Here is a 25,979-nt window from a genome sequence, read left to right on the forward strand (position 1 = left end):
TGGGATGCATATAAGAGCCACTTGGGTGCAATAGAAAGTGGAGAGAGTTGAGATTCAAAACACCGGGGTCTTAAACCTCCTTCTTTCTTGTGAGATCAGGTTTAGTCTATCTCTTCAAGCCTCAGCTTCCCTATCCGTACAGAGCAGGAGCTGGACCCCATCGTCAGCAGGCAGGTGAACACAGTATTAAATAATGTTGACACAGAGGGAGACGCTTCTCACTACTTCTGCTTTAGCTAGCAAGTCTCAGTGTGGTGATAGCCTGTCTTCAACACCTCTCTTATAATGGTCAATCTCTCTTTTCAGCGCCAACAGTATCCAGCATGAATAACTGATACTGTTTTGTTTCCACTGTATTTTTACAATTCCCTTGCAGATACAAATGATACTGATTTTTCTATTTGCAGTTCAGGAGTGATATCAGGACTCCCTTTAAAATTTGTTTGCTTAAGTTTAAAGAAAGCAACTCGGTTTGAAGAGAAATGTTAAGTAATAGTGTATAAGTAAATACTAAGTAACAGTAATGATTTAAATTTAGGAAACAGGCCGAAGCGCAAAGCCCATTCCAATTCTGCCAGTCTCTGCGTCTGGTTTCCACATTTTCCAGATTGCCGTCGGCCCTTTCTTCCCTCCCGCCCATCAGAAGGGCCAAGAGGCGTGCCCCACGCACTAGTCCCGCCCCTAGCCCGGCGCACATTCCGTAACCCACGCCCCTAGCGGTCTCGAGCCCCGCCCTCGCCCCGCCCCTTCCGCGCAGGCCCGCCGCCTTGGCCGCGCCCCAGCGGGCTCCTCCTTCTCGGCCGCCGTTGCGCTGCGCTTCGCGGCAGCAAGATGGCGGCGCAACAGCAGGACCGTGAAGGCGGTGCGCAGCTGGCGGGCCGTGCGGCGGAGCCCGACCCACTCAGCCGCTTCACGTGTCCCGTGTGCTTAGAGGTGTACGAGAAGCCAGTGCGGGTGCTCTGTGGACACGTGTAAGCGACGAGCCGGGGCCTGGTCGGGGGGCGATTGGGAAGGGAGGGGAGTGGAGCCGAGGGGCAAGGCTCCGGCAGGGAGGGTCTCGGGCAGGAGCGAGAGGACCGGCCTAGAGCGGTCTCTCCGACAGGGCCTTTCGGACTCCTGAAGGCTCGTGAAAGTTGGCACTCTCTGTTGCCCTGCTCACTCCCAAGTATTCCGCTATTCCAATGAGCACCTACTGTGTTCCAGGCGGCCTGTCAACTCTTTCCAACGCGTAATAGTGGAGTCGCACCCTGCTGGGGGTTAAGGTCTAAAGTCCGCCCTCGAGAGCCACAGTTTCCCTCGAGTATTGCGTACATCGCCCGTATGCCAAAGTACGTGTGGCGTCACGTATCCAGCTCTGCCAAATAATTCTAATGTGCACTGAAGCTGGAGAAACGCAGAACGAGGCTAAAAACAAAAGGGAAGTCTTGATACAGAACTGCCCAGTCTTCCCTTAACTGTGAAACAGGTGGGGAGTTGGCAGGTAGGGGTTGTTAGCATTCCTACTTACTTGGGTACAAGGTTTGTTTCATGCTGTTTGGAATGAAGCCTCCATGGCCTGCATATTGCTGATAGACGTTGCGAAGACTTGAGGAGGTATGTGTGAAAGTGTCAGTGCGGGTCCTGGGCTGGGGTAGGTGCTTTGAGGTTGGCAGAATTTGAATCTCAGCCTTGCTCTATCAGCCACACAGACACACCTGTAAGTTGAAAGAATTGTAGAAAACGTGACCACCTGCTTCTTGCCCCTGGGAGTTGGCATTTTCTCCAGGGCCTCCCTCAGTACGTATCAGGGGCATCACTTTGGCATTGGCCATAGGACCCCTTTACTGATCAGTAGGCACAATAGGCACCTGCTGGACCTCATGGGCATCTTTATTTCTAAATCAAGCCTGCCAGGGAAGTGGGTTGGTAGCCATTTTGCAGGTGAGAGTACTGAGGCTCACCATTGTCTGACTCTTCCCAAATGGACTGCCCGCATGTTTGCCAGCCCAGAGAACACTTGGCACCTGACAAGGGCTCCCTAGCCACACTGACTGCTTTTTGCTTCAAGCTCTTTCTAGCTCCTGGCTGTTCCTGTTTGCAATTCGGTTAGCCCAGAACTCTACCTGCCCCTTCTGCACCTCCCCCTCCACTACCCCAGATCCTTTTCAAACTTCAGGGCCCAGTTTGTTACCTCCTTTATCACCATCCTCATTTAGAGTACCTCCACAGAGTATATGCTACACATAGCATATCTTATGTTCAACAGACTAAAATATTTGTATGCCCATTATGTGCCAGATTCTTGGGGCATAATAAGAAACAAGGTAATTCTGCCCTCAGGGTTCACAATCTAGTGAATGATGATAAAGTACCAACAAATGTTCAGACTATTGTGAAATTCATTGTGTAATGGGAGAGTACTATGGGTATCAAACCTGTGCGTGGAAGTGGTAATGGGTAAATCAAGAGGCTTGACCCAGTTCAGTTTACCAACAAGAGCAGCAAAATTTGAGGTTTCCTTGAGCCAGATTAACCTTTCATGGATCAGAGATCAAGGGGCAGTATTGGGATTCAAACCTTGGCTCTTTTCTGTACTCACCAGACTAGTTCCACGTGTTTATCAATTCAGTGTTGATCGAAGACAGATGGATGCACCTCGCTGAGGGCAGTACCTGTCTCAGCTCCAGCCAAGTGCTTTTTCCTCTGCCTAGTTGGTTTTTGCTAATCTTTGTGCTGGGGAACTCAAACATCACCGCAGCTCTGGCTGAGTGGGACTTCAGGTTTTTATAAAACTTTATTTCAAGTCCCAATGACTGTATATTCTTCTTCAGTCTAATGGAATACAGCTGGAAAAGAGTAGGTGGCTGGGTACCCCAGAGAAGGGACTTTGTACATAACACTGTGACAGAAATGGTGGAGCATCTAGAAGGCTGAAATAGAAAAAGACCATAGTAGGAAGTGGAAACTGAAAGCAGGCTGTTTTGTTGGCCGTGACTCACGGCCCCAAAGGCCTTCCTTCCTGCCTTTCGGACACCCTGCCGCACTTGGTGTCTTCTCTGTGTGGAACTCTTTCCATCCAGATATGTGAGGGTCTTTCATAATTTTAGGTCTCAGCTTAAATATCACCTCCTTAAAGAAGCTTTCTGTAATCCACTCCAGCTGATCTCGTTGCTTTTTTTCCCTTCATATTCTTAATCACTGTCTGAAACTAACATTTGTGTCTTTCTCCACTCTGTAACATGAGCATTATGAGGACAGGGACTTAGTTCAGTTTATTACTGTGCCCTCTGTGGTGAATCAGTAGACCCCCCTCCCCTTCTCCCAGCCTGGTCTAGTTGCGCTTAGCAGCGTTAATATCTAGCTTAATGACAAAGGGGAAGAAAATTCGTAGACAGTATAAAATTGTCAAACGCACAGATTACATTCAGTTATATATCCTGAGTTCTTTCTGGCAGGTTTTGTTTTCCTGCTTTAAATCTACCATGTTGGGTGTTTAGCTGGGATGTTTTCATGCCGCACGTTCCATTCTTTCTGCGTACTTTCTGCATCACCACCTGCTTAGGCTTCAGGATAGAAACTTGGCCATCTTTGATTTTCCTTTTCTTCAAATTTAATAAGTTACCAGTCCTACCGATTCCACCTCTGAATCATTTCCTGAATTCATTCTCTATTGCCTCAGCCAAGCCGTCACAATCCCTTGCCTTTAGCCATCTCTTTGATTTCAGCTTGAAGTTTCCTCTGTCTTTGCTCACTTAAAAGAAATTAAAAACCAATTAACTCTATTATCTGTGATAACCTAAAGAATTATTTTTCTAAAACTGGGATTTGGTCTTCAGCCATGCTACCCTGAACAAGCCCAATCCCGTCTGATCTCGGAAGCTAAGCAGGGTCGGGCCTGGTTAATACTTGCATGGGAGACCACCTAGGAAGACCAGGTGCTGTAGGCGTAAAAAATAATAATAATAAAAATAAAAAAAATAAAACAGATTTGGTCTTACTGATACTTAGCTTTAAACATCTGAGTCCCTACTGCTGATGAGGAAGTGTCAGGCTTTTATTTCCTCAGATGCATCGTGAATTTTTAAGTTAGGGTTCTGGAATGTTCTCTTCCTCTGCCAGCTGAACTCTTAGTGCTCTTTTAGGTGCTGCCTCTGAAATCTCGCCCTGTCCTTGGATCACAACTAGTTGCTCTTGTCTTTGTATTCCCATAGTGCTTTGCATTCACCTCTGACGATAGCTCCTGTTTGTGGTGCATTTCATATGTGCTAGACGCTGTACTAAGGGTCTGTACGTATTTTATCCTCCCAGCGGTCCTAGAAGTGGGTTCTGCTTCTCCATTTCACAGAGGAAAAACCAAGGGTCAGGAAAGCCCACCAAGATCTCTCAGTGCTGGGGGCTAAGGTTCGAAAACAGCGCCATAACACCTTTCACCATGTGTCACAGTAGTTTGCGTTTGTTTCTGTTGCTGGACCTGTGTGTTTTTTGCAAGACCTGTTCCCCCTCACCACCCCCATTTTTTTCTGGTGTAGGAAGACTCAGTATTTGAATCAGGGTTAGGGAGCAAGTTGTTTTTAATCCATTATTCATTGATGTCTTTTTAAAAGTTTATCCATTTTTGTTGTCTTGTCTCCACAATGCATGACTCAGGTTCTCTGTATGTCTTGTTCTAGCTTTTGCTCTGCATGCCTGCAGGAATGTCTGAAGCCGAAGAAGCCTGTCTGTGGGGTGTGTCGTAGCCCTCTGGCACCTGGCGACCGAGCTGTGGAGCTCGAGCGGCAGATTGAGAGCACAGAGACTTCTTGCCATGGCTGCCGTAAAAATGTATGTGGAAGTAAAATGAAAGAGTCAGTCTTTCTGTGATGAGAATGGGGTAAAACACAGAGCTGTTGCCATGTTGTTCCTGAGGTTAGAGCATGACTGGGTGACTAATAGCACGTGTGCATGCTAGTTATCCGTGGCAATGGCTGTGCTGTTTCATTTTGGTAACCTTATTGGGTTTGTTTGTTTTTTAAAGGATTGGCTTAGTATATTATATATTTTAGCTTTGAAAGCCTTAGAAATCAGTTCCTTTTTTTCTTATAAAAGACCCATTTTTCCAAAGCACCGTACACGATTAGAACATAATGACAGAGTATTTCTTATTTTTTTTTTAATATAAAATGAAGTCAGTGACTCAAGTTATCTGCTGCAGTGAGTATGAGAGGAAGTTTTAAAATCTGTATCATTACAGATATAAAATTTAATCAATTTTTTAGCATTTGATGGAGGAATCATGATATAAAGGTCAGTATGAAATCATTTGAATATAATAGCAATATCTAACATTTGAAATGCATCAGTGCTCTTTTGTATAATCATTATGAGTCAGGTATATTTAACATCTGTTATAACTGCAAAAACTATTGCTTTGTTTTTCAAAAGATACACAGGTTTATTGGTTTTTAAATCATGATTTCGTTAATTTCAGACAAAAAAAAAATAACATAAGCTTGTTCCTCACTCCAGAGATTATCTCTTTAAAGTGGTTCAATTTAGAAGGCTGTAAAACATTTTCCACCCTTTAACAAACACCGATGTAAGACTTTTACTAAATAGGATCATACTATAAAATATATTTTTACTTCTTTTCACTTTTGAAAAATTTTTTCCCTTATTGGACAGCCTTATATGTCAGTTTCGTTAACACTTCAGTGTGGCTAGCCACAGAATAGATACACTTTACCATTTCCTTCCTTTCAGCGTGATTTAGCGGGAGTGGTGCATTGTGGATAGTTCTGAATGGGGCTCTTTCCCATCCCTTTTAATTGGGAGCTCATTGGTTGGCAGCTTGAAGTCAAGTTCTTTAGCTGGAGGTTAATACAGAAGTCGCATGGTAAGCAGGAGCTCAAATGTTGTAGCTTTTTTTTCTTCTTGCAATTTCCTTTAACTTAGAAGAAACTCAAGATACTGAAATAAAATTTCATGTTATCTCCTCTTTCATGCACACATGATAGGTATTTTTATATATTTTTTTTCCTGGATGCTTTTGATTTTCTCCATTTTAGGGATTCGTGATTGTATTGCATTATATCTCCAAAAATGTTTATCTTCCCTTTACCGCCCTCTTTCTTCATTCCTTACGTTTCCTTTTTCTTTTTTTTAAACACCTGTCATGAAGCACTCTACTTTGGGTTTTCTTTTTTCTCTCTTCTATATTGCAAAGACTAGATTTTATAGAAGAAATTGAATTCAGATTTGGGTTTTTTTTAAGATCATTTATCACAGTCTGGCAATCGTACTTTATCCCTTGTACTTGAATGATCACTTTTCTGTGCTGCATATAATGGGATGTGGTTCTTGGCTTGCTGTAAGGAGATGGGTTTAAATGCTAGCGTGGAAAACTAAAAACTTCCCTGGGTTTGGAGTGTCTCAGCGGAGAGCATATTGTGAGTAAAGCAGACCTCTAGGAGAGTTAGTTTAGAGTGGAAGCAGCTGTCCTGATTTGGTCAAGTAAAACAACCTTGGTATTAACAGAAACCGTGCAACAAACGGTCAGGCATCCAGTCCCGGCCCCATAGCTAGGAGTCTGGTGAGATTGTTTGCCGGGGTGGTAGAGGTCTAGCTTTCATCTTGCCTTTGCTTTGGTACTGTTTTGGGCCTGGTACAAGGTCCTGACTAACTCATGGCCTCTGATTCTTCTGGTCCAAGTTCTTCCTATCCAAGATCCGGGCCCACGTAGCTACCTGTTCCAAATACCAGAATTACATCATGGAAGGTGTGAAGGCCACCACCAAGGATGCGTCCCTGCAGCCGAGGTAAGTGACTCGATGACTCCCCTAGGTGGAGGTCATCTTTTGCTACAGAGACACTGGGCACTTTGCACATTTAAAGATTTAGTTGTAAGAGTTTTGGAAAGTGGAGATGTCATTGTTAAGCCAGCTAAAGCTGATGTATTTTGTATGGGCGGTGGGGTGGAGAAGGACTATCTGATGTTCACTTTAAATATTAGCTATGCTTTTATGTCATCTTCCAAACACAACCTGATTCTGAAGTGACCGTCACAGCCCTCAGTGAACACTGCTCCTTTGTGGAGGGTACAGTGGTCGGAGTTGCATGGAAATGCACTGACAGGTTTTTTTTTTCCCTTTCGTCTTCCAGGAATGTCCCCAACCGTTACACCTTTCCTTGCCCTTACTGTCCCGAGAAGAACTTTGATCAAGAAGGACTTGTGGAACACTGCAAGATATCCCATAGCACGGATACCAAATCTGTGGTAAGAGGAACTTTTTTAAAAATTACTTTTTATGGGAAAAAAGTCAAACTTACAGAAAAATTACAGGAATAGTACAGTGAACTCCTTATGTACCCTTCCAGGTTAATAACATTTTACTGTATTTGCTTAACTCTACTCTCTACATACACTTTTTTGCTGACCATTCAAGAATAAGTTACAAATATCGTGTCCCTTTGCCCCTAAATACTTCAGCATATATTTTCTGAGAACAGTAACATTTTCTTACAAAATCACTTTAGTGTGTGTGTGTAATTGTCACACTGGAGAACTGTAACATTGATATACTCTAGTATCTAATGTGGAGTTCATGTTTAAATTTTTAAAGTTGTAGTGTTTTTTATAACAGTCTTCCGCTGCCCCCAAATCCTGGATCGGTGTGCTAGATTTAGCTGTCATGTCTCTCTAGTCTCTGCCTTTGTCTTTCCTGGCCTTTTCATTTTTAAAGAGGACAGGCAGATGGTATTGTAGCGTGTCCTTCATTGGGCTCATCTGCTTCTCCATGATGAGACTCAGGACTGCTCCCTAAGTGATGTGTCCTCCAGGTGCCACATTAGGGGCCATGCCATGTCTGGGTCCCATTGTTGGTAATGCTAACTTGGACCCCTTGGTGTCCCCCAAGTTTCTCCTCGGTAAAGCTGCCATTTTCCTTTTGACAGTAGCTCCCTAATAGTTGAGAAAGAGAATTTAAAGTGAAATTGTCAGGAAAATGCTTATCGGGGCTTAGACATTTAAATATCATAGACTAACATGGAGTTTCTTCTGAAAAAAGTTTGAATTCGGTCCATCTCAGCAGTGTGACCCTTCCCTCTTGATGTGATTGACAGACTAGGTCTTGATACAGCTGCCCATGTGGTTTCAGTTTTCCCGTTTATCTCAGGCTGCTCCCGATGAACTGTGTGCCTGGTTTACGCGCAGTCTTCAGCTCCAGGTATAGAAGGTGGTGCACGAACTAGAATTCACATGAGCCTTTGCTGATAGGATCAAGCCTTAACAGCCTTCTTTATCTCTCTGTTGTAAATGTTAAGAAGCAGCTGGTCTTTTCAAGAATGTCTTACGTCTTCTCTTGACTTTATTGAACTCCTCGCCAAGTCCAGATTCTGGTCAGTCCATCCGCTGTTCACACTGGCCTCCCTGGGCTCTTCACATTGTGCTGCAACAGATCCCACAAGTGAACCCCAGCCCCGCGGTTTGTCCAAAATCCCCAAACCAGGGAGCTAGGCTAGTATGGCTAATCGTGCGCCCCGCTTTCACGCAGGCCCGTGTTGCCACTAGACACACACACTTTCTAGTGGCGATCCTGAGCATTCCGCATTAAGTTCCTGCCATGACTGTCCCCATCCTTGCCACAGATAACCCTGAATCCTGGTTTTAAGTTCAGAGTATCAGGTGTGTGTTCCTTTTTCTCTCGTCCTTCCTCTATCTCAGGTGCGCTCTGATCTACCTGTGAGGTGACAGACTGGCAGCCTGTGGGATATGTCTGGCCCATACACATCTAAATTTCCCTAATCTTTAGAAATCAGAAGGTTTCTTAGACTTAATACTCTACATTTGAGAAAGTAGAAGTCTCTGGCAAGAGTCAGCTGGCTTTGAGTAATTGTTGCCCCTCTGGAGAGGTGAGGCTTCTACCCATCCTGCTTTGCTCGTTTGCCTGGCCAGCGTGGTTCCTGTGAACAGCTGAGTTTGCAACCCTTGTTCTTTGTTCTTATCATTCCGTCTTGTGTTGAGGAAAAGGCTCCTTTCCAAGTCTCACCCTTCCCTACCTGCGTCCTCAGATCCAGGCGAAGGACCGAGACGGGGGCCTGGCACAGAGAAAGACTCCCTGCTCCTGCGGCTTCCTCATCGTGCTCTTACCTTCAGCTTCTCTCTCTACCTGCTCCTTAAACACTTGTTTTCCTTCAAATGTACCCAAGCCTTCCCCGTCTAAGTGGTAGGAGGAATATTTGATCCAGCCCTTTCTCTAGATTGTATTTAGTTTCTCTTTTCCCTCCAGCTTGTGGGTTTTTAGCTGCTGCTGTCTCTTCCACACCTCTCCTTTACTCCCTCTAGAGTCCGGTTTCCACCCCGCTAACGTCACATTCTCTGTGGTCCCAGCTGGTTCTCGGGTCCTTGTTTTCTGTCACTTCTTTGCAATTTAAAAAATTGGTTCCTTTTTATGTTGTCGATTCATTGTGTAAAAAGTAAACTGTAAAAAGTTTCTCTCCAACCCCTTCTCCTAGTCCTTGTTTCCTTTCTATACCATCAGTTTCCAGTATTTCTTTATGTTCTTGATATTTATTCTGTGTTTGTATATGGAAAATGTGTTGTATTACCACTTTCCATTTTAGTATAATAAGAATAAACCCAATAAGAAGTAAAACATCATACCATGGTGGCCTGCCGGCCCTTCAGGAGATCAGTCAAAAGAATTGATTATTGCTCAAAAATAAACAGTCTCATCATTTGGTGCTAATATCCCTCTCGCTGACATTGATATCTTTGCTGCATGGAGGCTGTGGGAGTCTCCACAGGCAGACGTCAACCTGGAACGGCAGCGCACCTGCTGCCTTTCTTTTCCTGAGATTCCAAAAGAGCTGCACAGTACGGATTCTTTGGCTGCACTAGGCAAGATAGAACACTCCAGAGCCAAGCTTTCGGCTTCTTCAGGATGTGTTAATTACGGTTCTTAACAACTAATTGCCAATTGAAAGAGCACATGTGCACGGACGCAGTGACCCGCGCACCACTCACCTGCCCTCACTTCCGATTTTCCATTTTTAAGTTAGCCAAAGAAACACAACTCTAATTATGAAAACCAAAGCGGATGCTAAGTAAAATGGTAGAGATGCTCTCATTTATTCCTGCCACCATCTCCCCTGAACTCGTTTTTACAAGTGAATAAGTGAAGAAACCAGTGTGCCAGCACGTTAAGTGGATCGCCCGTGTGGTCGAGCTCGTTACTGGCAGCACCAGTACCAGAACCTGGAGTCCTGGCTCCTGAACCAGCTTTTTCCTCAGCATCAGAAAATGCCTCTGTTGAGCGCTCACTGGCGTCAGAGTGGTCTGCAGAGGCGGAAAAGCAGAATCACGTGATCAGAGACATTTCCAGCTTTTGATTGTCCTTAAGAGATTCGTGGACTACCCCTTTTTTGTCCCTCTTTTTATACAAATGACAGGATATTAGATGAGGTGTAACTTATGTTTTTGGCATCTGTTCCATATCAGTACATGTAGATTGGTTTATTTTTTAATGAGCTTCACAGTTTTCTGTCATTTGTCTGTATCATTTAACTATTGATGAACATCAAGGTCAGTTCCAGACAATATCAGGAAACTTGATTAAGGATGGGATATTCTACTAAAGAATTGATTGATGGATGGGAGTATGGTATTGTATTTATAAAGGGAAATGCCTGTTTTGAGAACTGTACTGAAATAATTCAGGGCAAAACGTATCTTATTTTAAAATGCTTCTTCCCTTTTGCTGAAATAAGTGTTCCAAACTTACTCTAGGTGTTGAGAATAAGGGGTGGTTCAAACTATTACCTACTTTTCTGTAGGTTTGAACTTTTTTTATAATAAATTTTAAAAGGCTGCCATAAATTTTAACATATCTTGCCTATGTTTTTGTATATCTATAAAAGTCTTTAATGTGGATTGATTTGGTTGAAGGTTAAGTGCACTCAAAATTTTGATCAATATTGTTGCACTACTCTGGTTTCTGGTATTGCAACCTAATTTCTCCCTTTTTACCCTCCTTGGGCTTCTTCACATGCCTCTGATCATCTCGTCTCTGTCAAAGCCTCTCTTCCTTCAGCCCTAGGCCCTCTGTTCTCTCTCTGCCCCTGCAGAATTCCTTAGGCGTCAGTATTTCAACCCTTCCCCTAGGAAGCCATCACCTCCTCTGTAGTCTGGAGCCTGCTCCAACTCTAGCTGTCCAGTTTCAGCCACCTGCCCAGCTCTCCGCTCTAGGAGTTTTCTACCGTTTCAGACTCCTCTCTTGCCTACCCCCTTTGTTACCATATCTTCCTTGTAAATAGTGGGGTTCCATCTCCAAGCTGGAGCACCCAGGCCTGCTTCTCCCCCTGCCCCAGCTTCTCCCTGCCCATCTCTGAATCTTTCATTCTGACCACACTGATTGGCTGCCTGTTTGCCTATAATGCTGCCTCTTGGCCTTTTCTCTTTCCCCTCTACTACGGCCCCTCTTCTGGAAAACCGTTTCATGTTCTCTTTGTCTTTCCAAATACCTCCCAGTCTTCAGGGCCCAAACCAACCTCTGCGTGCAGGCTTCTCAGCCTGCGCTCCCTCGTCTGAGCATTTACTTTGTAAAAATGGCACTTAAGGCTGTTTTACTTCCTTGGGACATTGCTCTTCTGTCATTTCCTTGTTGTTTTTTTTGTGCCGGGTTGGAAGGCGGTAGTCTCGGTCCCCACTGGGCTTGCACGTTGTTCTGACCACAGTAGGGGATTATAAAAGGGTGGCGTCGCGGCTGAAGCCTTTACCTACCTCCATGTGTCATTTGACTCGAGTAGGAGATGTGAATGTGCACATGGAGGCGTGACCAGGCCCGGGACTGGTGTGTCGGGGAAGCTGTCTTGGAAGAAAGGAGGCCTGACACAGGGCACAGAGGGCTGATGTCAGCTCAGACTCCAGATGCCTAAGACCGTGCTTCTCTGTTGAAAGGTTTGTCCCATATGCGCCTCGATGCCTTGGGGAGACCCCAACTACCGCAGCGCCAACTTCATGGAGCACGTCCAGCGCCGGCACCAGTTTTCGTACGACACTTTCGTGGTAAGTCCGAAGCCCAGGTTCTGGCCCTTCCCTTGGGGGACAGCACAGCCACCTCCCTTCTTGTACCTGCGGAACCGCAGGCCCCACCGTTGAGTTTTGTCATCGATGTGATGAGTTCCCTGGAACGGCAGCTGTGCCGTCTGTACTCACGAGCCAGGAAGTGGCCAGAGCCTTCATTGCATGGTGTTCACGAAGATGAGCTGGTCAGTCGTCTAGACTGAGGCATAGTGACAGCTTGCTTGTTTGTTTTTCAAAATTTTTGCCCACTTCGTTTTTACATACGTAGTTTTTATCTATTATAGAGCCCAATTTGAGATTCTTAAGCTCAGATACCCACAGGTACCAGGCACGTAATGGAAATGGCCTTCGGAAGGGTGTGCAGGCTGGACAGTGTATGGCCCATTATGCTGCCATCAGCTCCAGCCGACTCTTGCCATGTTGAGGCACAGTGTTGCCTACCCCGACCCCAAGAAGCTGGAGAAACGGAATTGCCTGTGAAGTTTTACTTATTTTTTTAAAGTACTTCAGGTCAAACAAAACACATCCACTGGCTAAATATGGGCATTGGGTTTGTTACCCTGTCCCTAGAGCTGGTTTTGGAGGGACACACTGTGTCGTGGCATTGTAGTGTTGAGTTAATTTGGCCAACTGCTGGAATAGACCTTTTATTTACATGTCAGTGTCAAATGAGCATTTTAGAGAAGTATTCAGTCTTAATGGCTGTATTTCAAGACCTGAACTTTCCTAAGTTGTCATAAAAATGATTCATGGTCTAATCGAGTGTCTGAATCTCAGACTTGAAAATAACTGTCCTTTTTGTTAATGCTGTAAAAACTAATATAACACCCAAGTAGAAAGCTGTCTCATTGACTTAGGCTAGTTTCACTACAGCGTGCTCCATGCTTTGAGCACTTGGTCTGTGACAGGTCCATCTGGATGCTCTCTAACCTTCACAGCCCCTGTCCGCATGCGCCATCATTATTTTCGTCATCAGGATGAGGCAGCAGAGGCTCAGAGAGATCCAGCAGTTTGCCCAGAGTTAACGCAGCTAGCATCGCCCACCGTGGGGCGGGGTCTGGCCCCTGCCACCCTCCCCAGAGCCCGTCGCTCCACTGTCCCGCTCCTGCTCCTAAAAGTGAGTCTGCAGCTGCAAACTGTTGCTGAGGCTGTGTCTGTGTTTTGCCCTTAGGATTATGATGTCGATGAAGAGGACATGATGAATCAGGTGTTGCAACGCTCCATCATCGATCAGTGAGCAGAGTGTCTGCTGTCCGTCTCATGTTCCTGAGCTTCCATTTCATATTACATGTGAAACATGTGACTTGTACACCTGAAATGTACAGCAGACGAAGTGAGCTTTGTTATTAGAACAGGGTCCCTTCTGACAGGGAAACAGGTCCCCAGATCAGAGCCGTCCTTTCCTCTGGGCTCTTCCCCACCGTTAACCATGTTAGTCACATATCTGGTCTTGCCTCAGCTACTACCTGGAGCTTCTGCCTCCTCTCCAGGAAGAGAAGCCAGCTTCTCCGCCTGTCCTTGTTTCACACTTGGTCCTCCCATCCAGCGCTGATCTCTCAGGTCCTCCGAGCCAGCCAGGACCTTTTCTGGGTTATGAAAAGCACAAATGAGACAGGTGTCTCTTCTCCTTGTCCCTGGGGTGTGTGAGCTCTGGCAGTTGCGCATCCCATCGGTGGCGGAGCTTCTGTGCGGTGCAGGGTCCTGTTAGTCCTTGGCAGCAGCTACGGGAAGCTGGAGTCACCTCCCAGGACACTTTTCCAGAGTCCTGTTGGGGTGCGTGTTCTGGGTTCAGCGTTTTGATTCGTAACATTTCCTGCTGTTCTTGCACACCCTTAGAGTGAACTGGTTCAGTCTTAAATGCCTGCATGGTGCCTTTTTAGGATAAGATGTATCCATATGTTTTTAGTGGAAATAAGTGTTTCTAGGTTAGAAAAGTTAAACTCACTTTCTCCATAAATGGTAAAGAGTGTCAGCTGAGAGGGAGTGGGGGGCATAACTTTTGGCTTCTGATTTTCAAACTAATGAGGTATTTTCAAATGACTGGGTCATATTTAACTCCCTGGGAGACTGCTTACACTCTTGTCCTTAAGGCACAAAAAAGAGTCCTCGAATGAATGAGAAGAGGATTGGGGGTTCCAGTGGATACCCGTTCTTTTACTTTGTTTTGTAACTTAGGTCAAACTGAGCTTTGCTTTTCTATCAGAGTTTGTAGGAAGTCTAGTATCACAGCCTGCTGTCTGTCCAGACAAGGCACTGTTTGAAAGGCTCTACATGTCCCTTGTGAGCTGCTCTTAGTGGAAACTGCCTACTGGAAACTTGCTTGGTAGCAGCTCGAGAAGCTTGGTGTTCACCATGTTCACCATACTAATAAACACAAGGCCCAGAGGAGCTGGCAGTCCAGCACATGGGAGCAACCTCTGACCGGCCGAAGGGCATCTGGGCTTGGGTTTGCTTTTTCATGTCAGGCCTCTCCAGTCAAATATGGAAATTTTTTTTTTGGTCGGTGGCGGAGATTGCAAGTGACAGGGCTTCGGGCCTCTCCCCATCTGCCAGTAAGAACTGCGGATGCCTAGCAGCCAGCAGAGATGGGGCCCTTTGGGGGCAAATGATTTTTTTCTAATGTGTTGTTGCTTGGGAGGGCCCAGATGTTAGGGTGAACTTCTTCATAGTAATTTTTGGAAAAAGTTGACTCAGACCTCCCTGGATTGAGATCATCTCGGTCTAAGTTTAAAGGGAAATGGAACAAAACTTTCATTTGAGGGAATGACGAGCACGTGTCTGTCTCACTGGTGGTACCAAGAAACTGATTTCCTTGTATTAAGTGCACTTCATGTATTTCTAATAAGATGACTTTCCAGAAAGTGAAATTTGTTATGTTCTGGCTTTTAAAAGGCAAAATATAAATAAATTTCATAATTTATCCAACTGGTGAGCCACAATGCCTGTTTTTGTTAATCACCATTTCCTGAAGTCTGGGCATCTAGAAGATTGTTGCTCCTTCTGACGGCGAGTGGTTTAGTGTGCCACAGTTGAGTCCCATCTGGCTCTTACCTCCGCTCTGTAACGCCTCCCCAGCTGAGTTTCCCCAGGCCTGTCCTCTGCAAAGTGAACCCGATCCCCACTTCTCACAGTTGGGTGATCTGGTGAGGTGGGACGTGACCATGCTCCATGAAGCAAGGCTTCAGACACTGGCTTCAGCTCTGTTCAGATGACTTAGCAGCAGCCCCAAGACATCCTGCAGGTTAGGATCTGAGGTCCTGGGTGTGTTGTAGGTTCTGTGCTCTGCTCCTGACTATAGGACATCTGGCCAATATTTTCTGAACCTGTTTCCCTATGACAAAACGGGAATAATTTTCTGGCTTCCAGTTTCTTTATGAAGTAGGTGGTATGTACTATTTATTAAATAGCTACCATTTATGAAACCCTTATCAGTTTGTAATTATATATTTGATTAATGTGTAAATCCCCAGTGCCTAGCACAGTGCTGGCACATAATAGGTGCTTAGTAAACACCATATATGCCTGAGTATAAGGAAATTTAAAAAGTTTTTTGGTGAAATTGAATAAGAGCCATGCCTACTCAGGGATGCCAAAAAAAGAAGAAAAAAAAAAATTGAATAAGAGCTTTTACTATTACATATGAAATACTCAAGTGTTTACTTATTTTAATTACATATATATTTAAAACAAATGGAGAAGCAGCTCGTTTAGCAAGCCCAGAACACTAATCCCAGCTCTATCTTTGCGAATTTAGTGAACCCTGGAACCACCCAGGCCGTCTCTCTAAACCTTGAGTCATGTCCCCCACTTTCCCTTTGGAATATTTGGTGCTCCCCCATCTTTGCCCCCCAACTGCAGTTTGGATGTCTAACTCAATTTCATGCCTGCTGTTCTTGTGGAAGATTCTGCTCGCAGTGCTAGTAGGGGTATTTATAGTCTCCACCTCCTGTATAAACACCCCCGACTAGGCCGTAAGCTCCCTGAAGTCGGGATTCTTGTTTACCTTTGTGACCCCATTGCTCAATATTCAGGCTGTCGGGTAAAATAGTGGACTCCCAGTTACGTGTGAAGTTCAAACAGTGACTAACTTTTTATAAATGTGCCAAATATTGCATGGGAGTATAATTTGCCCAAGTCAGGAAATTAATGCCAGGAATGTTCATATTAAAAAATTAATTGTTTGAAATTCACATTTAACGGGGTGACCTGTATTTTTACTGGTTAAGTCTGGAAACCCTACTCAACATATATTAGCAGCATAAGTTCTGAACATCTGTAGGTGCCAGGCAACTCACACCTGATTGTGCAATTACTTGTTTGAGTGGCTGTCTCCCACGTGAAAAAGTTAACCTCTTGAGGACCAGCAGTCTACCTGTGCATCACGCTTCTCCATACATGGCCCAGAGCAGACTCAGTAAATACTCCCAGAATCGAAATGGAACCAAAACGGGGACCTTTTGCAGTGGTACTGTCTTTCCACCGCGACTTCGGCGGGGAGTTGGGGGCCGGTGCGCTGCTTCGGAGAGCCTGAAGGGGGCAGTGTCTACCGCAGGCGCGGGATGGCGCCCCTGACCCTCCCTGCGGGGAGGCAGGTCCTCAAATTCGAAGTGCAGGAGGCGCGACTTGCCAGGCGGTGCGGCGAGATTCCGGTGGGCTGGAAAGGTGGCCGCTGCCAGGCGGAGACCTGACCTGCGCCAGCCCTTGACGTGGCCCCTGGATGCTGTCCTGCCTTCATTCCTCTCGTTATCCCCTGACTTCCGCAGTGTCTGCTGACATCCGCACGGGACTCAGCTGGGCTTTGTGAGTACAGGAGTAAGGACAGTGATGCTCGCCACGGTCACCCCGGTTCCTGCTCCAGTGCCTGCCCTGAAATACTGATTTTACCCTCTCTCCTTCAGCTTCTGAAAGGTGATCGATCATTCAGGTTACTCCGGAAAAGTCAATCTCGCTGAGTCCTCTTAACCAGCCCTGCAGGAAGGGCGCTAATAGCCTTCGCATAACAAGATGAGAGGGAGTGGAGGCTGCAGACCTGGAGCAATTCGCCCAAGTGTTAAAGCGTAGAAGTGTGTTAGACACATGGTCTCAGCCACACAGCACGGTCCCCTATTCCTAGCATCCAACAGTGCTAGTTGTGTGACCTTGGACAGGTTATTTGAATCTCATTGTGCCTTAGTTTCCTCATCTGTAAAACGGAGTTAATAAAAGTGTCTTCCTCAGAGTTACGAGAACCTAGTGAGATAATCCACGTAAGGCGTAAGAAAACAGCCCGGCACAAAATAAGTGCTTATTTTGTGAGCTGCCAATGCCGCTACTGTTTTTCTGTCCATTCCTGAGACCCAGGCAGCTAGTAGCTGTCAATATTTGATGACTAAGGACTTACTTCCCAAACTCAGCCTGAAGACATGAATTACCTGGGAGGCACTTGTTACAAAACAGATTCTCAGGTCACTCCTTGGAGATTCTGATTGGTAGGCGTGGGTGGGGCCTAGAAACCTGTATCTTTTAAAAGGGCCTCAGGTGAAATGCATCCTTAGGCTAGTTCAGGAAATCGTAGGTATTGTAATGTAAGGCGAGGTGTGTTACAACAAAGGCTTTGTAGCTGGGGTGGGGCAGCGACTCACTGATGGTTAGCATCAGGTGTTCAAGCCCAGACCTTACAGGTGACAAGACTTTAGTGATACCTTTTCTGATTATAAAAACCATCTAGAATATTTGGTCTCAATTGACCTCCCCACAAATTATGTACAAAGGGAAAATTAGTTAACTTTGTACAAATTATGTACAAAGGGAAAATTAGTAACTTTGTAGTGGAGAAACCCAGCAGACACTTTCACCAAGTGATCAAAGTTTGTATCATCAATAATGGAACAAACTGTGGCTGACTTGATGGGACTCACTGAGGACGCAGCACCACTTCGGAAGTCCCAGCAGAAGAATGTCTAACGTGAGTCTAAATGTAAGGAAACATCTGGCAAGTCAGGTAAACCAAGGGACATTCTACAAAACAGACCCAACTCTTCCAAAATGTCAAGGTCAGGATAAAAGACTAAATAAAAGAGCAGGACAAGTCACTGCAACGCTACAGGATCCCAAACTGGATCCTCGACGGTGGGTTTGCCGTAAAGGATGTTACTGGGCCAGTTGCTGACATTTGAATGCAGACTATGGAATAAGCAATAGTACTTAATCAATGTTAGATCTCCCAATTTTGACAATTATACCACAATTACGTAAGAGAATGTCCTTGTTCTTAAGAGATATACATGGGAAAGTTGAAAGGACACGCTATCTCCAATTTGTTCTCAAATGGTCAGGAAATAAATAATATATGCCTGTGTATAAATATAGATAGGGATATGATAGAGCAAATATGCATGATGTTAAACATAATGCTTATTATTATTTTTTTAATGACAAGACAGGGAAGAAAGATAAAAGTGGAAACCACTGCTCGTCTCATCCCACAGACAACCAGGTGACCACTTTCATCAGCTGTGGAATATTTACAGGTCCTCGAGTCACAGTGTTTTTGGTTGAAACTTTAATGGGCGAACACTTTACTTCCTATCTGCAACCCGCGATGTATCACTCTGATATGTCCATCAACATCTTCCATGTCAAAGTGGTATTATTTTTAATGGCTGCCTGGTGTTCCCGGTGAGGATGGATCATACTTTATTAGTGGGTATTTAGGTTGTTTCCAGTTTGCTATAGACAGTGCTAGAATGAGCATCCTCGCAAATACGACTTTGCCCACTTATCTATCTTATATGCAGAGCTGCTGGGTCAAATGGAGACAGGTTGCAAGAGACAGAAAGAGGGAGAAAGACAGAGATGGAGAGAGACAAGAAGAAAGAGCAAGGTGGAGGAAGAGACTGGGAGAAGAAGTCTTCAGGGAGACTGAGGGGCAACTGTCTGAGGCACTGTGGCCCCAACAACCTGGCCACAAAAATCCAGGCAAAGAAGTGACTAAGGGACTTAGGCACACACCCTACAGATAACAATTGTAGATGAGGTCAGAATGCTTTGAGCAAGGACTTTCATGGGACTATTGTTCTTGAAAAGCAAAAGATGGGAAGCAACCTAATAACCCATCCACAGGGGACTGGTTATAGATTGTGCCGGAAGAGCCGATAGGAGCCAGCCTCCAAGTAGGGCTGCCAGATGTGGCAAATAAAAATATAGGAGGCCCCATTAAAATTGAATGCAGATAAAGAATAAGTCAGTCCCATGCAGCCTTATACTAAAGCTTATTTTTTGTTTATCTGAAATTCTAATTTAATTGGGCATCTGTTTTTTATCTGGCAACCCTATTGCCCATATCAGTGAGGACAGCAAGGTGAAGTCAGAATAGAGGGTGTGTGCGCGTGTAGCTGCGTGTGCTCACAAGGAGGGCTTCAGAGGTGGCTGTTGAGGTTCTAGCTACCGACCTGGGTAGTGGTCCTAGTTAAGGGGAAGGGACTTATCCAGGGTCACACAACCACAGGTGGTAGGGCTAGGCTGGACCCCAGCTTTGTACTCTGCGGTAATTTGTGTGTATGTTTTAAAAGTGTTCACGTAATAAAAATATTAAAAGCAGACCACAACTTTCTAAATGCCACGTGGACATGTCTGATTTTAAAACATACTGGCAGTCTCAGAAACTCTAAGGGCTTTGGGGCGCTCTTGGTGGTGGTGTCTCTGCCTTCCCGAAGGACTTTTACATCCTGGACGCTCATTTGCCCCTGGGCTTCTTAATCATGATGGTCACCAGTCACTGCTGCCTGGAATGTCCTCCCATTTCCTTCTCTTCTCGCCTCCATCCTTCTGACCTCAGCCTGGATTCACTGTGGATCTCACTCCCCTGACTCATCCTGGGTCCCTCACCTGGGCACTCCATGGGAGTGTGGACCTGGCTGGTTAATTAGCATCTCACCTTTCTGGGCCTTGGAGGTAAGTTTCCTTATCTGTAAAATGGGGCTGATAATTTTGCCTTACCAGGCAGGGCTTGCTGTGGGAATCACAGGGGCCACTGTGACAGAGATGGGCCAGGGAGACAATGTTAACATCTCTGAGGTGACGTGTGAACTGCAGCCAGCTCTAGGAACATCTGGGGCAGGGTGTTCTGGGCAGAGGGAACAGCAAGGACAAAGGCACTGCTATGGGAAAGAATCTGCATGAACAGGGAGCAGAAAGAAGGCCAGCGAGGCGGAGAGTGGAGGGGACGAGCCCCAGGTTACGTGGTGTCTTGTGGGCCCTGAGCAGAGTTTGGATTTTATTCTGAGTTCAAAACAGAGAGCTAACTGTGACTTACGTAGTTTGTTGACACTTTTCCCTGTCCTCTCTCACACTCAGTGGTTCAGAAATGCACAAAAGTCTAGAGGTGTGACAGGTGGAGAGGGGACAGGAGGCCCCTGGGGCTTTTCCTGGAGACAGGTTCAGCCTTCTACCAGGAAGGTGGACATAACAGGGTGCTATCAGTCCAATCTCAGGGCGAGGCTGCCAAATGACTGAGAGATAGTCTGAGAGAGACAGCAGCGTGAGCCTCTGGTGGCAGATGCATGGAGATTAACTGGGGAGGATGTGCTCTGCACCTTAGGGACATCCCAACCACCTGTCTCAGGTCTGAAGGGCTAGAGCAGACCTCCCAGTGCGATGCAAGGCCAGCAGGTGTGGAAAACCGGCTCAGCCCACACACATCCATCTGCCACCCTCTCGGCCTTGGACAACTTCCTTTTAACCAGAGTGACCACCTTGTCCTGGTTCCCAGGACTGTCCCAGAAATGCCTAAGTCCTGGGCAAACCGGGATGGTCGGTCACTCTACTTTCGACCTCGCCAGCTAAATGAAGAAACGGAGTCTCAGAGGCAATCGATATCTGCCACAGTTTTGTGATTGGGTTTTTTCATGCAAATGTATTTTATTTGAAATGGTGACACATATCTGTGAAATAAAACATTTATACCCTTCAAAAAAGGTTTGGAGAAAAAGAAGTCTTTTTCTCAGCCCCGTTCGCGTCCTTCCTCAGAAAAAAAACAGATTCTTGGATCCCCTTTCAGAGACAGTCTGGGCCTACATGGTGGATATTATTTTATTTGCTTCTGCACAATAGGCAGCCTTTTAGATATTTTGTATGCCTGGATTTTTTTTTTTTTTTTCACTTGAAAGAAAGTCTATCAGGTTGTTCATCCATTCGACTAATATTTATTGAGCACCTGCTATAAACCAGGCCCTGTTCTGGGTGCTTCGGTCACAGTGGGCAGTTCCCGCCCAGGTGGAGCCGTCCAGAGCAGAGTGGCTATTTAGGTTTTGCGGAACTCGATAGCGAGGATAGTACGTAGGTACTTATATAACAAGAGAAAATGAATTTCTGCAATTCTTACTAACGAAATTCAAAATATGATAATATTTAAATATATATATATATTTGTAATACGGGTCTATGAATGAAAATGGAATTCTCTCTGGAAGATTAACATTTCGCTTTACCTGGGGTTCCACATTAGCGTGCACTAATCTCAGGTCGATTGCAAACGTTCCATTGTGAAAGCTATTCTTAGCTCAGGGGCCAGACAAACCTCAGATGGGGTTTGGCCTGCAGGCTGTAGTCTGCCAAACTCTGGTCTAAAGGGCAATCAGCAAAATAAGGAAAACACTGTGTCAGATTGTGGCGAGTGCTGGGGAGAAAGATTAAACCGGGCGGAGTGGGGGGGGTGGGGGCGGACCATCTGTGTCAAGAGCCTTAGGAAAGCAAACATGGAACAAGGTGAGTTCTGGGGGCCACCAAGGGCCAGATCGTGCAGGGGCCTCGTGGCTGTCATGAAGACTGGCTTTTTCTGTGAGAAAGATGGGAGCCATGGAGCGTTGATGTCCACACAGACAGGGTCTGACATTTTAACTGCTGCAAAATATCCCATTGATTGGCCTGTTATATATTTAACAATTTTGCAGCTTATTAAAATTAATAAGGTCGATACTTGCAAATAATAATTTTAAAAAATTAAGACAAGGCTAAAGGCATATAGTAAAGTGTCCCTCTCACCCCTGACTGGTGGCCACCAGATCTCCTCAGAGACAACCAGTTTCTAGAGTCTCTCTGCAGAGGTGGCTTCTTCGTGTCTAAGAAAAACCTATACAGTCTCCCTCTTTCTATTTAGCTGGTATCACATTGTACATGCTGTTTGGCACTTTGCTATTTACCACTTAATGTCTTGATATGATCCCGCATGTGTTACATGTAGAGCTTTCTCTTGACGGGTGGGTAATAGGACTGGTCCCCATGTCAGTCTTGGCTCCAGGGCAGGAGCATGGAATAATACCACGTGCATAGAACCTGTCGCACAGAAGGTGGGCATCAAAGGGCTTGTACCTTTTTTCTTGGAGCCCCCAACTCTGGGCCACACCCAACAGACTTGGACCCAGAAAATTCCCCTGAAAGCTGTATCTAGAGATGGTGACTTTGCTTCACAGGGGGCCTGTTGGGTCAGGCCCAAGGCTGAATCACTGTTTGTTTTCAGGCAAGTGCGAGACACTCAAAAGGTTTTGTTTTTTAAATCAAGGATAAGGGTGGAGGTTGAGCCTTGACTCATTCAGTGAACTTTCCATAGACAATGTCTTCTTCCCGGTCGGGATTAACGCTCCAGCTCTGATTCACTCACCTGATTGATGATCTAATCAGCAAGGGGCCAGTCAGCCTAATACACAAAGAACTCTTAGCAATTAAGAAATTCATCAACTCATTGACCAAAGGACACAAAAGGATAGTTCAGAACGTGGAGAAACAGAAATGGCTTTGGAATATGTAAAAAATGCTCCGCCCCACTCATGTGAAATGCAGATTATAACCAGGAGATCTCACTTTCCCTTATCAGATGGGCAAAGATAAAACAGTTAAGACAATGCCCTGCCTCCGCCAGATTTCGAGAAGGGGCTCTATCTCTCTGCTGGAGGAAGTATACTTTAGTGTAACCTTTTTGGAGGACATTTAGACAAATCTATCAACATTTTATATAACATATCTTTGACCTGGAGTGCAAAGATACGTGGATAAGACATTCATTGAAATCGCCACCTTGTTTGTAGCAGCAAAAAATGGTAATCTAACCTAACTGCCCATCACCAGTCCCTTTGTTAGATAAATTGTGTGATTATGGTATAATCCAAACAGTGAAAGTCTTCAGTCCTGCCAAAGGTTAAGGATGCTGCGTGTAATGGTATGGAACAATTTTCAAGATATTGACTATTGTTACTTGGGAAGAAAAAGCAAGGTACAGGTTAGCGTGTAGGCTCCCATTTGTGTAAGTTAAGGGATCTATGTACTAATATACACATACTACCTATCTCCTTGTCTCTATAAAGACCATCTCTGGAAGGTCATACAAGGCACTGGTAAAAATAGTTACCTTTGAGGAGGGGCATGGTGATCTGAAATGGAGGGAGACTTTCTTTTTTGGTCGGTTGATTGTAAATCACATTCTTTAGTTAACGTTTTTACTTTTAGTGCGGGATAGAGACCTGTGAAAGATGCGAGCCTCTGTTCAAATTTCTCTTCCTCTCAGAGGCCTTTCCTGGTCACATTAGATATTACCAAACTTCTCCCCCACAGTTGTAACAATTCGCAACCCCATTAAAGGCATGTGTGCCCAGACGCGCGACAGCCCAGAGGCGGTCGCAGGGAGCGTCTCCACCAGCAGAGAGCGCCGAAGGACCGCGGCCCCGACGCCAGGGACCGGAGGGAGGCCGGGGGCTGGTGGGTTCGCTGCAGCCCCGCCGCAGAGGCCGCCCATTTCCGGGAGGACCAGTATCAAAAGTGTCGTCTCTCCTTCTCCTACAAGGCGGCCCGATGCAGCAACTCCGGGAACTGGTCGGCGATCCCGGGGCCTCGCCCAAAGCCCCCTCCCACCGCGCGGTCTCCATCGCCTCCAGAAGGGAGGAAGGGCCTAGAACGGACCGGGAGGAGGGACGGCGGGGCAAGTCAATCAGAAGGAGGGGACAGCCCAGATCCGAGAAGGCCCCTCCCACGCCTTACACCGCCACCCCCCGCCCTCGGGCGCAGGTGCCGGATGCCCGAAGGAAAGCGGGAAGGCGGGCACCCAGGCAATGGTGTTTTGAGCACTGGTGACCTCTGGGCTCTTAACCCTTCCTGGCATCTCCATACAGTCCCCACCCTTTACAGTTGAGGTAACTGAGGCTCAAAGAGGCTGGGTGACTCAGGAGGAGGTAGAGCCGGTCATCAATTCATGATTACCATCCACGAAATAGTCGATTGAGCCCCTACTAAGTGTTTTGAAGAAAACTGAATAGGGTACTGGGATAAAAGAAGTGTTGTTGGGGGGGTGAGGGAGGCAGTGTCCAACTTTGGCTAGGGAAATCTGGGCAGGCTCCCTTGAGGAGGTGACTTAAATTTTGTGGGGTTTTTTTGTTGTTGTTGTTGTTAAATATATCATTCATACCCAAAGTGTTTAAATCGTTTATGTAGAGTTTGAAAACTAGTAATAAAAATCTTTCTGCACTTAAGAGACAACATGACCAGGAACTCTAGAAGCCCTTCCTCCCCAGCTAACTACCCTCCAGAATTTTGTATTAAACATTTCCTTGCTTTTTTTATAGTTTTACCATCTCCATACACGTCCTTAAACAATATCGGGTTTAGTTTGCCTGCTTTTGAAGATTATGTAAAATCCAACTGACTATGCATTTGTCTATGACAATATTTTTGCTCAACATTATGTTTTTCTTTTAGCTTTATTGAGGTGTGATTGACAAGTAAAATTGTAACATTTAAAGTGTACGATGTTTGACTTGTGCAACTCGTAACTAGGTGTTTATGGAATAAAGGAGAGTGGAAAAAAAACAAAAAAAAAGAAAAAAAATAAAGTGTACGATGTGATGTTTTTCTCTTTTGTGAGAATTTTTATAAGGGGCTTTTCTTCTATTCCTCCATTAGTGCTTTCTTTTTTCTTTCTTTTTTAAAATCTATTTTTCAATTATAGTTGACATGTAGTAAGACATTGGTTTCAGGTGTATGACATAGTGATTAGACATTTATATACCTTGCAGAGTGATCATTCCGATAAGTCTAGTACCCATCTGTCATCATACATGGCTATTACAAATTTATTTATTGTATTCTCTATGCTGCTGTACTGTGTTATATTATTGACAATATTCCCTATGAAGTAAATCCTTATGTCTATTTTTATAATTGGCAATTCGTATTTATTAATCCCTCTCACTTTTTCACCCATTCCCCCAATCCCCATTTGCAACCATCAGTTTGTTCTCCGTTTCTATGCGTTTGTTTCTGTTTTGTTTATTTTGTTTCTTAGAGTCCATTTACAAGTGAAATTACATGGTATTTGTCTTTCTCTGTCTGACTTATTTCACTTAGTTAGCATAATAACCTCTAGGTCCATCCATATTGTAGCAAATGGCAAGAATTCATTCTTTTTTATAGCCGAATGATATTCCATACATATATATATGTACCACATCCTTCTCTGTTGATATTGGCTGCATGTATCTTTTTAAATTAGTGTCTTAGATTTCTTTGAAGTGGAAATTGCTGGGTCATATGGTAGTTCTATTTTTAATTTTTTGAAGAACCTTCATACTGTTTTCCATAGTGGCTGCAACAATTTACATTTCCATCAACAGTGCATAAGGGTTCCCTTACCTCTATATCCTCACCAACACTTTTTGTTTGTAAAATTATATTTTTGAGATTTATCCCTGTTGCTGCATGGAGTTGTAGTTCATTTTCATTACTGTGTAGTATTCCATGATTGGATTACACTGCAGTTTATTCATCCATTCTCGGGTTATTTCCAGTTTTTATTCTATTAGAAACAAGGGTGCAATGAATATTCTCTTGCTGCTTCTGGGTTTAGGGCTGGGCATCAGTTCGCAACTTTGGCTGCTCATTAGACTCTCCTGGGGAATTTTAAAAAATGCTATACCAGAAC

The 25,979-nt window shown here is 45.0% G+C and overlaps 1 protein-coding gene and 1 pseudogene across 1 annotated transcript; both read left to right on the forward strand.

Annotated features, from left to right (window-relative positions):
• The first annotated feature begins 789 nt into the window (after window positions 1-789).
• RNF114 (ring finger protein 114) lies at window positions 790-14,962 on the forward strand. The gene is made up of 6 exons (XM_006921906.2): window positions 790-971; window positions 4,650-4,800; window positions 6,667-6,773; window positions 7,117-7,231; window positions 11,912-12,019; window positions 13,209-14,962. The coding sequence occupies exons 1-6, from the start codon at window positions 832-834 to the stop codon at window positions 13,272-13,274; spliced, it is 687 nt and encodes a 228-aa protein (XP_006921968.1). The 5' UTR covers window positions 790-831; the 3' UTR covers window positions 13,275-14,962.
• Window positions 3,808-3,926, forward strand: LOC112471129 (annotated as a pseudogene).
• Window positions 14,963-25,979: the final 11,017 nt, after the last annotated feature.

This window comes from Pteropus alecto, unplaced genomic scaffold (genome assembly GCF_000325575.1).
Source record: "Pteropus alecto unplaced genomic scaffold, ASM32557v1 scaffold45, whole genome shotgun sequence".
Classification (NCBI taxonomy): Eukaryota; Metazoa; Chordata; class Mammalia; order Chiroptera; family Pteropodidae; genus Pteropus; species Pteropus alecto.

Coding starts and splice junctions, on each gene's coding strand:
- RNF114 (XM_006921906.2), top strand. CDS start 832: ATGGCGGCGCAACAGCAGGACCGTGAAGGCGGTGCGCAGCTGGCGGGC. Junction 972..4,649: donor CGGGTGCTCTGTGGACACGT/GTAAGCGACGAG, acceptor GTCTTGTTCTAG/CTTTTGCTCTGCATGCCTGC. Junction 6,774..7,116: donor GATGCGTCCCTGCAGCCGAG/GTAAGTGACTCG, acceptor TTCGTCTTCCAG/GAATGTCCCCAACCGTTACA.